The 13,242-nt window shown below is 51.0% G+C and overlaps 1 protein-coding gene across 1 annotated transcript; it reads left to right on the forward strand.

The window, feature by feature from the left end:
• The first annotated feature begins 2,344 nt into the window (after positions 1 to 2,344).
• Positions 2,345 to 12,495, forward strand: C6H3orf33 (chromosome 6 C3orf33 homolog). The gene is made up of 5 exons (XM_049775234.1): positions 2,345 to 2,435; positions 3,189 to 3,248; positions 6,312 to 6,462; positions 10,438 to 10,595; positions 11,923 to 12,495. Exons 1-5 carry the CDS (start codon positions 2,346 to 2,348, stop codon positions 12,220 to 12,222), a joined length of 759 nt encoding a protein of 252 aa, XP_049631191.1. The 5' UTR covers position 2,345; the 3' UTR covers positions 12,223 to 12,495.
• Positions 12,496 to 13,242: the final 747 nt, after the last annotated feature.

Below are 13,242 nucleotides of genomic sequence, written 5' to 3' on the forward strand. Positions count from 1 at the left end.
AAATACAGATGTCCCAAAATAAAAACACAAACAACCACCAAAAATCCTAACTCATGTATACAAAGAAGTTTCTTTTGTGTTTCTGCTTTGCACATCAGCCATGTGTGAGTCAAGTGTGCGGGTCAAGCACCTGTTGTGCTCTCTCTCTGGCCCTAGAATAACCCAGCTTTAACCTGAGTGGAGTCATACTTGGCTACTCCAGGACCAACTTTGTGTTGTCACAACCAAGAGTGTGACCCAATAGGCATTTGTGCCCAGAGCAGAGCTTGTGAGCACCAGCTGATGTGTGAGTTCCAGAGTCAGGCATGGGTCCTGCCTGGGCGGCACTGCTCGCTGAGTCAGCACCACTTCCTCATTTTTTTTCATTTAGAATCACTGAAAGGGCCTCTGCACCGCCTTGAGCACACAGGAGTTACAAACAAGCACACAGAAGCCTGAAGGTGCTGGATAGGGCAAGCATCCTTGTGTGTCTGGCTTATCTATAGCTGCTTTGCTGGAGAATGAGGACCCGTTAGAGACCCTCATCCTACTCGAGCTTCTCATTTCCGGACATCTTTGGATGGCTGCTGGTTTCTTGGGGCCACACCTGATTCTGCTCAAGGGTTACTCAGTGCATGTGATTGTGCTGTGTTCAACCCTGTGCCCTCCTGGCTCCCAAGTAATGTTTGGGGCTGAGTCACTAGTTTGGGATTGGAAGCCTTTTTTTCAATGTTCAAATGACTGACTACATTGCTTTTATTTCTAAGTTGTTAGCAAGATTAAATGCCAGAGACACCACCTCCTTTCCTGGAATTCAGTCACTTGCATGTGGCTGAACCAAGTTCGATTCTGCACCTTATATGATTCCCTGAGTAGCACCAGGAGTGACCCCTGTGCACAGCTGGCTGTGGCCCCAAAACAAGCAAAAATGAGAGTCATGTGACTTAGGTTGTAAAGATGGTTTTTAAAGAGGTTTTATTTTATTTTGGATTTTGGGTCACACCCAAAAGGGGTTACTTCTGGCTCTGCACTCAGAAATTGTTCCTGGCAGGCTCAGGAAACCATATGGGATGCTGGGTATTGAACCCATGTTAGTCCTTAATGGACCACATGCAAGGCAAATGCCCTACTCACTGTGCTATTGTTCTGGCCCAAGAAGTTTTATTTTTAAGTTTAATTTGGTGCTATTAGATCACTTCTGGTGGGCTGAGGGAGCTTATGGGGTATCTGGAGATGGAACCCAAATTTTGCATGTAAAGCAAATGCCCTACCCACTGTCCTATCTCTGCAGACCCTAGACATGACAGGGATCCTCAAACTTTATAAACAGAGGGCCAGTTCACTGTCCCTCAGACTGTTGAAAGGCCAGACTATAGTAAAAACAAAAACTATGAACAAATTCCTATGCACACCGCATATATCTTATTTTGAAGTGAAGAAACAAAATGGGAGGGGGCCGGAGAGATAGCATGGAGGTAAGGTGTTTGCCTTTCATGCAGGAGGTCATCGGTTCGAATCCCGGCATCCCATATGGTCCCCCGTGCCTGCCAGGAGCAATTTCTGAGTCTGGAGCCAGGAATAACCCCTGAGCACTGCCGGGTGTGACCCAAAAAACCAAAAAAAAAAAAAAAAAAAAAAAAAAAAAAAAGAAACAAAATGGGAACAAATACAACATGTGGCCAGTGTGACCACTGCTAGAAGATAGTTTTATGTAGTAGAATGAAAATTCTGTGATCAACCAAAGCTCCTGTTAATTAATTTTATTTTGCCAGGTGTATACTTCCCACGCTTGTAATAAAATTATACTAAAATTATAACACCTGGGTTCAATCTCAGCATCCCATAGGGCCCTCCGAGCACCACCAGATGTGATTCTTGAGTGCAGAGCCAGGTAGTAAGTCCTGAGCACTGCAGGGTGTGCTTCCCCCCCCCCCCAAAAAAAAAAAGATTCGGGGTAAGGGATAAGGAGGGGCCAGAGAGATAGCATGGAGGTAAGGCGTTTGCCTTGCATGCAGAAGGTCGGTGGTTCGAATCCCGACATCCCATTTGATCCTCTGAGCCTGCCAGGAGCGATTTCTGAGCACAGAGCCAGGAGTAAACCCTGAGCGCTGCCGAGTGTGACCCAACCTCCCCCCCCTCCCAAAAAAAAAGGGGGGGGGAAAATAAGGCAACCAGGATTAAGCCTCCTGTATATCCTAACTGGCCGGCCGCCCCATCTGCTTCCCCAACCACCCGCCGCGGAGCAGCGCGCGCCTCTTAGCGGCGCTCGGACGAACAGCAGCGCGCGGAGGCAGTGGCCGAGAAGCGGGGTGCAGCGCCCCTGGCGGCCCCCCGAGGAACTGCGGCGCGCACGCGCGCCCGCAAAGATGGCGTCGCGGCCCGCGCGGGACGAGGAGGCGCCCAATGTGGTGGCGCTGGTGTCGCGCTGGGCGGACGAGCACCTGCGACTTGTGCGGGTACCGCGGGCCAGGCCGGGCGCCCGAGGGTCTTTCCCGGACAGAGCCTGGGAGGGGGCTGCGGCGGGGAGGAAAGCGGCGATGAAGCCGGGGCGGGACCACCGACTCCTGGGACGCGCAGCTCCTGGGCCCCATCCCTGGGCCGTGCTCTTGGGACCCCCACTGCCTGACCCCGGTACCCCATCTTGCAGCCCCCTCTCTCGTCCAGACTCACCTGCCTGCCCTAGGCAGCCCGAGGTGGTGTAGTGAATGTTGGGGAGTTGCAGGCCCTGTGGCGAAGGCCGGGTGCAGGGCCAGGAGGGGATCCTGGGCCGTCACTGGCAGGAGATGGAGAGATGGAGGGCTGGACCTGGGTCAGCACTTTCCTCCCTGCAAACCATCCATCTTATAACGCATGAGCCCCCCCCCCACTGTGAATCCCTACCCCACTGTGAGCCCCTGTGCACCCCATTATGATCTCCCTCTCCACTGTGAGCCCGTCTCCCAAACCAAGCTTTAGGTGTGCTTCCTTCCCACCCAGTGCTTCACAGCTCTGGAGACAGGTTGTGCTTTTTCTGAGCATTACTGTGAGTTTTGCTCCCAAAATGGATTATTCCCCCTGTGAGTGGGTGAGATTGCTGCAGTGTAGGCAGCAGTGTCACTGTGCTGGGGGCGTGCAGAGGCAGGGAAGGGGGAGGAAGCCCATTGCCCTGGGGGTCTCGGTTGGTTGTTATTGGTTATTGATCTATTGACCATTCCTCTCTCCAACCTCAGAGCATCAGTGTGGTCATGGGCATCGCCGGGCTGGTCTTGCTAGCCCGAAGCCTGCGGCTGGTGAGTTGGAGGGTCCTGAGGCCGGTGGACTCTCTTCTCTCTCCACACTGACTTTGTGGGGGGAGCTACTTGGGGGGATTGGAGTAGCTCTGAACTCTTCCAGTTCTGGGTCTTGCCTTGAGTAGTACGAGGACCATGCCAATAATTATCTTATTATCTTACTACTAGCTCCCAAGCTCCACACTTTCCATACTCATTGGTCTGTGTTCATACCCGGGATCCTGAAACTCAAAGCCAGTGCTGATATAGGCAGTGTCTGAGTTTGAGCTGCAGGAGTGGTCACAAGTGGGTGTCTGTGGCCGTCCATGGATCCCAGGTTCTTCAATATTTTCAAGAATGAAAATATTAATTAGTAACTATGCTCAGACTCAGAGTTAGAATGTAGAAAAGTTAATTGGAATGTAAAGGAGAAGGAAAAGAAGTTCCTTAGTATAGGACTAAATTCAGATGGCTCATTTTGTATTTTTTTTAATAAGAAAATTGAGTATTTGCAATGACTTTAAAAAACTCTTTGCGGGGCCGGTGAGGTAAGGTGAGATAAGGTGTCTGCCTTGCAAGCGCTAGCCAAGGAAGGACCGAGGTTTGTTCCCCCAGCGTCCCATATGGTCCCATATGGTGCAATTTCTTTTTTTTTTTTTTAACTTTTTTTTGTGTGTGTGGTTTTTGAGTCACACCCAACAGAGCTCAGGGGTTACTCCTGGCTCCATGCTCAGAAATTGCTCCTGACAGGCACAGGGAATTTTTAATTTTTTTTTTTTTTTTTTGCCAGGGGCAATTTCTGAGCATGGAGCCAGGAGTAACCCCTGAGCATCAAATGGGTGTGGCCGAAAAACCAAAAAAAAAAAAAAAAAAAACTCTGCCGGGCTGGAGAGATAGCACCGTGGTAGGGTGTTTATAACCAATTCCCAGCGTCCAGTATGGTCCCCCCAAGCCTGCCAGGAGTAACCCTTGAGTGCCACTGGGTGTGACCCAATCCCCCATCCCCCCAAAAAAACTCTTTGCCTTCCTTTACAAAGAGTGCAGATATCCTACAGAATTGTCTGCTGTCTGAGTCTATGGGTATGGCCACTTGCTTTAGGCATTACCTATTATTTCAGTCTCTCAGAGAGCCTGAATCAGAATTCTATAGTCTTGGAGAACTATTAACTTTCTGTTTATCAGAAAGAGTCCAGAGAGATAGCATGTGGGTAAGGCATTTGCCTTCCATGCAGAAGGACAGTGGTTCGAATCCCGGCATCTCATATGGTTCCCCAAGCCTGCCAGGGACGATTTCTGAGCATAGATCTAGGAGTAACCTCCGGTGTGATCCAAACCGCCCCCCCCCCAAAAAAAAAAAAAGAGATGGGCCCGGAGAGATAGCACAGCGGCGTTTGCCTTGCAAGCAGCCGATCCAGGATCAAAGGTGGTTGGTTCAAATCCCGGTGTCCCATATGGTCCCCCGTGCCTGCCAGGAGCTATTTCTGAGCGGACAGCCAGGAGTAACCCCTGAGCACTGCTGGGTGTGGCCCAAAAACCAAAAAAAAAAAAAAAAAAAAAAAGGAGTTCAGAAATTCTTTTTTTTTTGGTTTTTGGGTCACACCCGGTAATGCTCAGGGGTTACTCCTGGCTATGTGCTCAGAAGTTGCTCCTGGCTTGGGGGACCATATGGGACACCGGGGGATCGAACCGCGGTCCGTCCAAGGTTAGCGCAGGCAAGGCAGGCACCTTACCTTTAGCGCCACCGCCCAGCCCCTAGTTCAGAAATTCTTATTAACATTACAAACATAGGATGGGGCAGTCAAAAATGGGACTGCTGAGTCAGAGCGGTAGGGTGCTGGCCTTGCACATGGCCAATCAGGTTTAATCCAGAACATCCCATATGCTCTCCTGAGCCTACCAGAAGTGATTCCTGAGCTCAAAGCCAGGAGTATAACTCCTGAGGCCTGCCAAGTGTGACCCAAAACCATACAAATGAAAAATGGGTCTGCTGGGGCCAGAGTGATAGCACAGTGACTAGGGTTTTTACCTTGTACATGATTGACCCCTGCCTCAATTCTCAGCATCCCATTTGGTCCTCTGAGTCTGCCAGGAGTAATTTCTGAGCACAAAGCTAGAAATAACCCCTGAGCGCCTCTGAATGTGGCCCAAAAACAAAAACAAAAAGGCTGCTTGCTGCATCTGGCAAGGGGAAACTGAGGCCTCCTCTTTTATTTGCACCTCAGATATTAGAGTCACTCAGGTGATTTGCCTGTGGGGAGAGAGCACAGTCCCCTGCACTGACTCAGGTTCAATCCCTGCACTGTGTCCTCTTTGCCCTACAGTGTGTGGTCAACCTCTCCCAACACAGTGACTTTCTTTGGTTGCCTTAGGTTCAGGTGTTAAACATGCCCTTACACTGAGAAACTTCTGCTTCTTGTTAGGTTTTTTTTTGGGGGGGGGGCACACCTGGTGGCTCTCAGGGGTTATTCCTGTTTCTGCCCTCAGAAATTCAGAAACCTTGGGGCCGGAGCAGTCACGCAGATGTAGGCCTTGCACGTAGCTGACCTAGGATGGACCACAATTTAATCCCCCGGCATCCCATATGATCCCTCAAGCCAGGAGCAGTTTCTGAGTACAGAGCCAGGAGTAACCCCTGAGCATCATTGGGTGTGGGTCTCTCCACACCCCCCCCCAAAGAAAAAAAAAAAAGAAAAGAAAAAGAAAATTTCCCTGGCAGGCTCAGGGAACCAAATAGGATGCCAGGAATCAAACCTGGGTCTATCCTGGGTTGGCTAATGCTGTGCTATAGCTCCGGCTGTTTTTTGTTTTTTGTTTTTTTTTTAGGTTTCTTTTGGAGTGGGGATTCAGTTTAATATTAGACTTGAACATTTTGATGAGATCTACAAGCTATTTTTGGGAGGTAGGGAGATTTGTTTTGGGAAGAGTCACAACCAGTAGTGCCTTGGGCTGATTCCTCACTCTGGGTTCATAGCTCACTCCTAGCTCTGTGCTCAGGGCTGTTTCCCAATGGAATTTGGGGGACCCTGTGTAATGCCAGTGGTCATACATGAGTCAACCATCCCATCTGTGCTGTCTCTGTCACAGACGTCCAAGTTTACCTGTGCCTCAGACATCCCAGTGGAGTTCCTCAGGAAGAATGTGAAACTTCGAGGACGTGTTCACCGTGTGACAGAGGACGGGCTGGAGATTGAGCATGTCCCGATAGCCATGCCGCTACTGGCACGGTGGAGGAGAGGTGAAGGGAAGAGAATTGATGGGGATAGGGGAAGGGAGGGGAGGAGAGGTAGGGATAGAGGTGGGGAGAGATGGGAGGAGGGGAGAAGTGAAGGAGGAGAGGCAGGGGGAAGAGAAGAGGGGAGGAGAGGTGAGTGGAACAGTGGCCCAGAGTGCTTCCGCTGCAGGTGGCCTGCACCTTGGTGCTCATTTGTGGGAAAGCCCTGCTGTCAGAGCTGAATGTTTTTTGGACCAACATTGGTGTAAATTGCCCCAATTATATGCTCTTCTAAGTAGAAATCTATAAAATCCCACTTGGAAGTCAGTTTCACAAGTGCATTTAAGAGGAAAAAGAGGGTTCCAAGGTTGAGAGTACAGGAGCAGAGTTCAGTCCTTAGCACCACAGGATCCCTCGACATCCTCCTGGAAACCCTCAGGTCCCAGCAGTTTGCTGATAATCCCTGGGAAGGGCCCCCAGCCCCCCACCTCCAGCATCACTTGGCAACCCTTAGTTCAAAGGACTGAAGCATGCTCTTGTGTGAAGTGCCCAGGTGTGCCCTTGGCACCGCAAGTCCCACATTGTCCAGAGACAAACCCCTGGGCCTGGCCAGGTGTGGCTTGAGAACAAGTTTCTGCTCATTTGTTTTCACAATGTGGGCAGTGGACCCAGGGCCTCTCATGGCCCAGGCTCACACCCTGCCACTGTGCCATGTCCCCAGAACCCAAATGGTGACATTAGCATCACCGTGTACTGACATGCGGGCTCAGAGATGGTGGTGCAGATGGTACTGGACTAGAGAAAGATCTCACATTGTACTATGTGGCTCGGTCTGTGCCCCTGGGAGGAAATAAGGTGCTGGGCTCACTAGGGTCATGCCAGGCTGTGTTCAGGGGCCCAGGAATTCAGCTCTGGGCCTCCATACAGGGTGCACTTTGAGTTCTGCCAGGTGGGAGATTGTTCTTTGGATTTTTTTTTTTTTTTTGGTTTTTGGGCCACACCCGGTAACGCTCAGGGGTTACTCCTGGCTATGCGCTCAGAAGTCGCTCCTGGCTTGGGGGACCATATGGGACGCCGGGGGATCGAACCGCGGTCCGTCTCCTAGGCTAGCGCAGGTAAGGCAGGCACCTTACCTCCAGTGCCACCGCCCGGCCCCAGAATCTGAGGTTTCTTTTTTTTTTTTTGGTTTTTGGGCCACACCCGTTTGAAGCTCAGGGGTTACTCCTGGCTATGCGCTCAGAAATCACCCCTGGCTTGGGGGGACCATATGGGACACCGGGGGATCGAACCGCGGTCCATCCACTTGCAAGGCAGACACCTAACCTGTAGCGCCACCTTCCCGGCGGATTTTTTTTTTTTTTATTTCTGGGCCATACCTACCCCCTAACCATCATGCCTGGTGGACTCAGGACTATATACCGTGCCCAGGATCAAACTGGGGTCAGCTGCATGCAAGACAAATGCCCTCCTCACTGTGATATCACCATGGCCCCTTGGGAGATGGGTCTTTTTTTTTTTTTTCTTTTTTTTTTGGGGGGGGGTCACATTTTGCGGTGGCGCTCAGGAGTTAATCCTGGTTCTGTACTCAGAAATCACTCTTGGCAGACTCGAGGGACCATATGGGATGCCGGGATTTGAACCGCCGTTCGGCTGCATGCAAGGCAAAGGCTCTACCGTTGTGCTATCTGTCCGGTCTGGGATATGGTTCTTTTCATGGGAAATTGGACATCCTAATGTAACTCAGCCACAGAGCACTTGCTTTACCAGGAGGCCCTGGGAAAACCATCAATTAAGTGTTTTTGTTCAAAGACTGAGTTGTGGCTGGTGCGCAGTGTGAGTTCCTTGGAATTCTGCTGTGCCTAGGCCATGCAGACTGGAGACGTATGCATTATGTGTGCAGCTGAGTATGCCAGCCAAGAGCACAAGGCCCAGGCATGAGCACTGTGATGGGTCACATTCTCTAGGAGATTGATTGGTTGAGGTTTTATTCCCACTGAGCTCCCAGAGAGGAAAGGCAGTTCCCATTCCCCTATCCAATTAGGACAGGGGGAACAGTTCTAGTTGTAAAGATACACAGGAAATAATTCACACTGAAGAGATACAAGAATGGGTTTAGGAAATCAAGTGCTCAAGCAAGGAATTCAAACCACCCAAGTCTTTTTGCTCCTAAGATGGAGCGCAGCTCAGTGAAAGAAGATCAAAGAATGAGCCCTTGCCTTCCTTAGACCTTTGCTTTTATTGACAAGAATCAGGTCCCATCCTAGGATGGGAGAAGAATACCAAGTAAGGAATAATCCAATATACTATCACCTGGGGTAGAGTACAATTATTAATTAGGATAGGATCAGTAACCCAACATCTCCCCCTATTTGACTTATAGAAAAACAAAATAATTCATATCCCATGATTATAAGATTATGGCATAAGCTTCTTAAGATAAAGGTTGGCAATATTTTGCATAGGCGCAGCAAAAGATTGGAAAAACATAATAAAAATAAACATTTTACTTTAAAAATAGGGTATCCCTTCCCCATGAAGCATCCTGCCTTAGTGCCATCTGCAGGCTCCAGGCACAGTAATTTGTCTAACCCTATATAGTCTTTCTTCAAGGTCCTTGGAAAATTTCTCCTCAAATACAGTTTGAATTATAAGATGATCTTGAGCCTCCCGTCCACTGTAGGAAGGGATCTGTCCCAACCCTCTTCAGGGTAGGGATAGACTCCGATTTCTAGAACTTTTATAGGTATAGAGAGGAAAGACCAGAGAGTTAGAATCAGCAAAGGATTCAGCATCAGCATTAGCAAAGCAACAGCAAAGAAGCAGCAGCAGTAGCATTGGCAAAGGGAGTCAGTCAGCAAAGAAGCCTGGAGAAGCAGCTAAAAGGAGACAGAGGCAGAGAGCCAGAGAAGAAGCAGAGTAGTGGCTGCTTGGAAAAAGCTAGCATAGAAACCATGCCATAGGGGCTGCAGGAACCAGGCCAAGCTGAGAAAGGCCTCACTGTTCCCTCACCAACACTAGGACTTTTTTTTTTTAAGAGACTGGGTCTCTGGGCTGGAGAGATAGCATGGAGGGAAGGCGTTTGCCTTTCATGCAGAAGGTCATAGGTTCAAATCCCAGCATCTTATATGGTCCCTCGTGCCTGCCAGAGGCTATTTCTGGGCAGATAGCCAGGAGTAACCCCTGAGCACCGCTGGGTGTGGCCCAAAAACAGAGAGAGAGAGAGAGAGAGAGAGAGAGAGAGAGAGAGAGAGAGAGAGAGAGAGAGAGAGAGAGAGAGAGAGAGACAGAGAGAGAGACAGAGACAGAGAGAGAGACAGAGACAGAGAGAAAGAGACAGAGAGAGAGACAGAGAGAGAGAGACAGAGAGAGAGAGAGAGAGAGAGAGAGAGACAGGGTCTCTCTATGTTGCCCAGGCTGGAATGCAGTGGCTATTCACAGGTGCAATTGCACTACTGATCAGCACGGGAGCTTTGACCTGCTCCGTTTCCGACCTAGGCCGATTCGCCCCTCCTTAGGCAATCTGGTGGTCCCCCGGTCCCAGGGGGTTACCATATTGATGCTGAATTTAGTGTGGACACCCTATTGGCATAGCGCACTGCAGCCCAGAACTCCTGGACTCAAGGGATCCTCTGGCCTCCGCCTCCCGAGTAGCTGGGAGTACAGGCGCGTGCCATCACGCCCAGCAAGGACTTTTTAATTGCTATTAAACAACACACTGTATGAGTGCGTGAGCCAGGGAGCATAGTCAGAAGCGGCAGTGAAGGGAAAGAGCTGGAGTTGGCGCTCAGCAGGGCTCAGGCCTCAGGGTTACTGGACACCATGCAGGGTTGCCTGGAGCACAATTGGGCCTGGCCCTGCAACTGCCCAGACACCCTTGACTGTAGGGGAAATGCTGCATCTGGGGCGTCTGCACCCACAAACACTCATATGTTCACTTGTATGCAGGGGAGGGGCTCGCCGTGGGTCTGAGGCTCCTGTTATTCTTCCGTTGCCCCACAGAAGGACCTACGGAGACACTACAGGTGCGGCTGGCAGGGGTGGCACTGACCGACGCTGGGCGCACCTGGCTGCGGGAGAAACTTCAGCCAGATCAGGTGGTGTGGTTCCAGTTGCTGAGCATTCAAGGCCCCGTGCTGCTGTGTCTCCTACTGGTGAAGGTGAGTTTGGGAGCTTCATTAGCTGGCTGTACTCCGGGATTGGGAAAGAGAATGAACCTAGGTAGATTTCTTAGGGGCCAGACACCCTGTGGTGCTCAGTAGCTGTTTCTGGCTCTTCTCAGTGCTTGAGGGCTTGCTGTGGCATTAGAGAATTGGACCAAGGTCTTGTCAAGGTGCAAGACTAGTGCCTCCCTCTTTCCTATCTCTCGGTTCCTATTTCATTATTTTGTCTTTTTTAGGGTGTGGGGTTGGGATTACGTTATTCTCAGGAACTTTCCCCTGTGCAGTGAGCTGCTGGGTTGGGAAATTGATCTGGTGTTCCATGTCCAAAGCTTGTGCTTCAGCCCTTGAAGCATCTCCCCAGCCCCTTTATGGGGTCTTTTATATACAGTTGCCACTGTCATGATGCATGGGAAACTGTCTCACATGTGAATCCCAGCAGGCCAGCTTCATCAAATGCATTTATTAGAGAAAAAAACAGGATGTGCAGGCTTAGGGGTCAGAGTGCTAGTACTACTAGGAGGCGCTTGCATTGCAGACGCCAATCCAGGATCCGCCTTGGGCACCATATATGGTTCCTGAGGCCCTCCTGAGTACAGAGCCAGGAGCAAGCCCTGGGCACAGCTGGGTGTGACCCCAAAACAAAACAAAAACAAAACAAACAAAGAAAAACAAGAAAAGAAGAGGGGATTGGGGCCGGTGAGGTGGCGTTAGAGGTAAGGTGTCTGCCTTGCAAGCACTAGCCAAGGAAGGACCGCGGTTCATCCCCTGGCGTCCCCTAGGGTCCCCCCAAACCAGGGGCAATTTCTGAGCACTTAGCCAGGAGTAACCCCTGAGCATCAAACGGGTGTGGCCCGAAAAACCAAAAAAAAAAAAAAAAGAAAGAAAGAAAAGATGGGCCGGATAGATAGCATGGAGGTAGATTGTTTGCCTTTGCATGCAAGTGTGACTCCACCCCGGATTTACGTGTAACTACCTGCAAGACCCGCACAGATTCACAGCATGCAACAAGGACAGTGGTTCGAATCCCGGCATCCCATGTGGTCCCCCTGAGCCTGCCAGGAAAGATTTCTGAGTGCAGAGCCAGGAGTAAACCCTGAGCGCTGTTGGGTGTGTCCAAAAAAAAAAAAAGAGAGAGAAAGGCAAATATTAAGGATTGGCGTAAACTCTCCCCCATACCAAAAGATAAGAAAGAAAAGAAAATGAAGGGAAAGAGAAAGGAAACTGCCTCCACTTTATTTGTTTATTCCGGTGGTGCAGGAGGCCCCTCTGGGGCACCCCATCCCCCCACCCCCGTGCCTGCACCTCACGCTGCTTTCTGCTGCAGGGAAGGATCTTCAATGTGAACCTGAATGAAGAGATCCTGAGACGCGGGCTGGGCAAAGCGGTTCTTGTGGACGGGCTGCATCCCGAGGCCAAGGCCTACTGGAAAGTGCATAGGCGCGTGCTGCGGGCCGAGCTGGCGGCCGTGCGCAAGGGCGCGGGGCTGTGGGCGGAGCAGGAGGCCCAAGACAGCTACCTGCAGCGCTTCCGAGGTTCCTGGCTGCAGATGTGGGGCCGGAGCTGGTCCTGGGCACGGAGGCTCCGGCAGCTGCTCTCCCGCACCCTTTTTCACCGAAAAGGCTGAAGCCCCACCAGCGGGAGGTGCCATCCCTGGAGTATGGGCTCCCACATGCTCCTGTAGGAGGGTGGTCGTGGCCATGGTGGACCAGGCTTCTGGGGCGACTCCCGCCTTGGTCAATGGGTCTGCGGCTGGGTAGGGTGGGGACAGACAGGCTGGGGATGGGCCCATCTCCCGCCCCGACTGTGGTGACCACAGGGCACAGTGGAGCCTGGACTAAACCTGACACCCCACCCATCCCAATAAAAGGGCACCCGGATCTGTGCCATTTGTTCCTGCGGCTGGTTCTGAGCCTCTTTTTTTCCCCTGCGCTGGGCAAGACCTGAGGTTGTGCAACTTGGGTAGGGCAGCTAACAAAGAAAGTGGGACCCCAGGTGATGGTCCTTGTGATGCTTGCCTCAGCAGAGCCGGGGCAAAGAGGTTTTCTCAGATTTTGGTTTGGTTTGGGTTATACCTGGCAGTGCTCAGGACTGACTCTTGGGTCTGCTCAGGGATCACTTCTGGCGGGAATCAGGGAACCCTATAGGGTGTGGGAATCAGGGACACCCTAGTAGGGTGTCTGAAATCAACTCAGTTGACATGCAGGCCCTGGGCCTTTCTTCATGTAAAGTCTGGAGCAGGAGCACAAAGTCCAGCCCTGGGCCTCATCCTCTCTGCTGTTACATCCTCACACTCATACACAGGTTGGGCAGTGAGTGTGCAGTGTCTCAAATGTCGCTCCTCTTGACACTTCAGGTGACTCACAAAGATATTTAACTCACACACACATTTCTACCTGCACACATGCATAACTACCTCCACACTCACCCCACACGCTCATACCTATACACACATGCTCATTACCCCACCACCACTCAGACCCAAACAGTATATTCCACATTCTTACATATACTCAGAGCAACAGATACTCTCATACAATGTACACACATACCCACACAGATTCCCCCCCCCCATACATATACTCATATATACACATAGAGAAAAAAAAACCTTATGGAGCCAGAGATAGGTCAGTGGGAGGGTGTT

The sequence above is a fragment of the Suncus etruscus genome, chromosome 6 (genome assembly GCF_024139225.1).
Source record: "Suncus etruscus isolate mSunEtr1 chromosome 6, mSunEtr1.pri.cur, whole genome shotgun sequence".
NCBI classification, from domain to species: Eukaryota; Metazoa; Chordata; class Mammalia; order Eulipotyphla; family Soricidae; genus Suncus; species Suncus etruscus.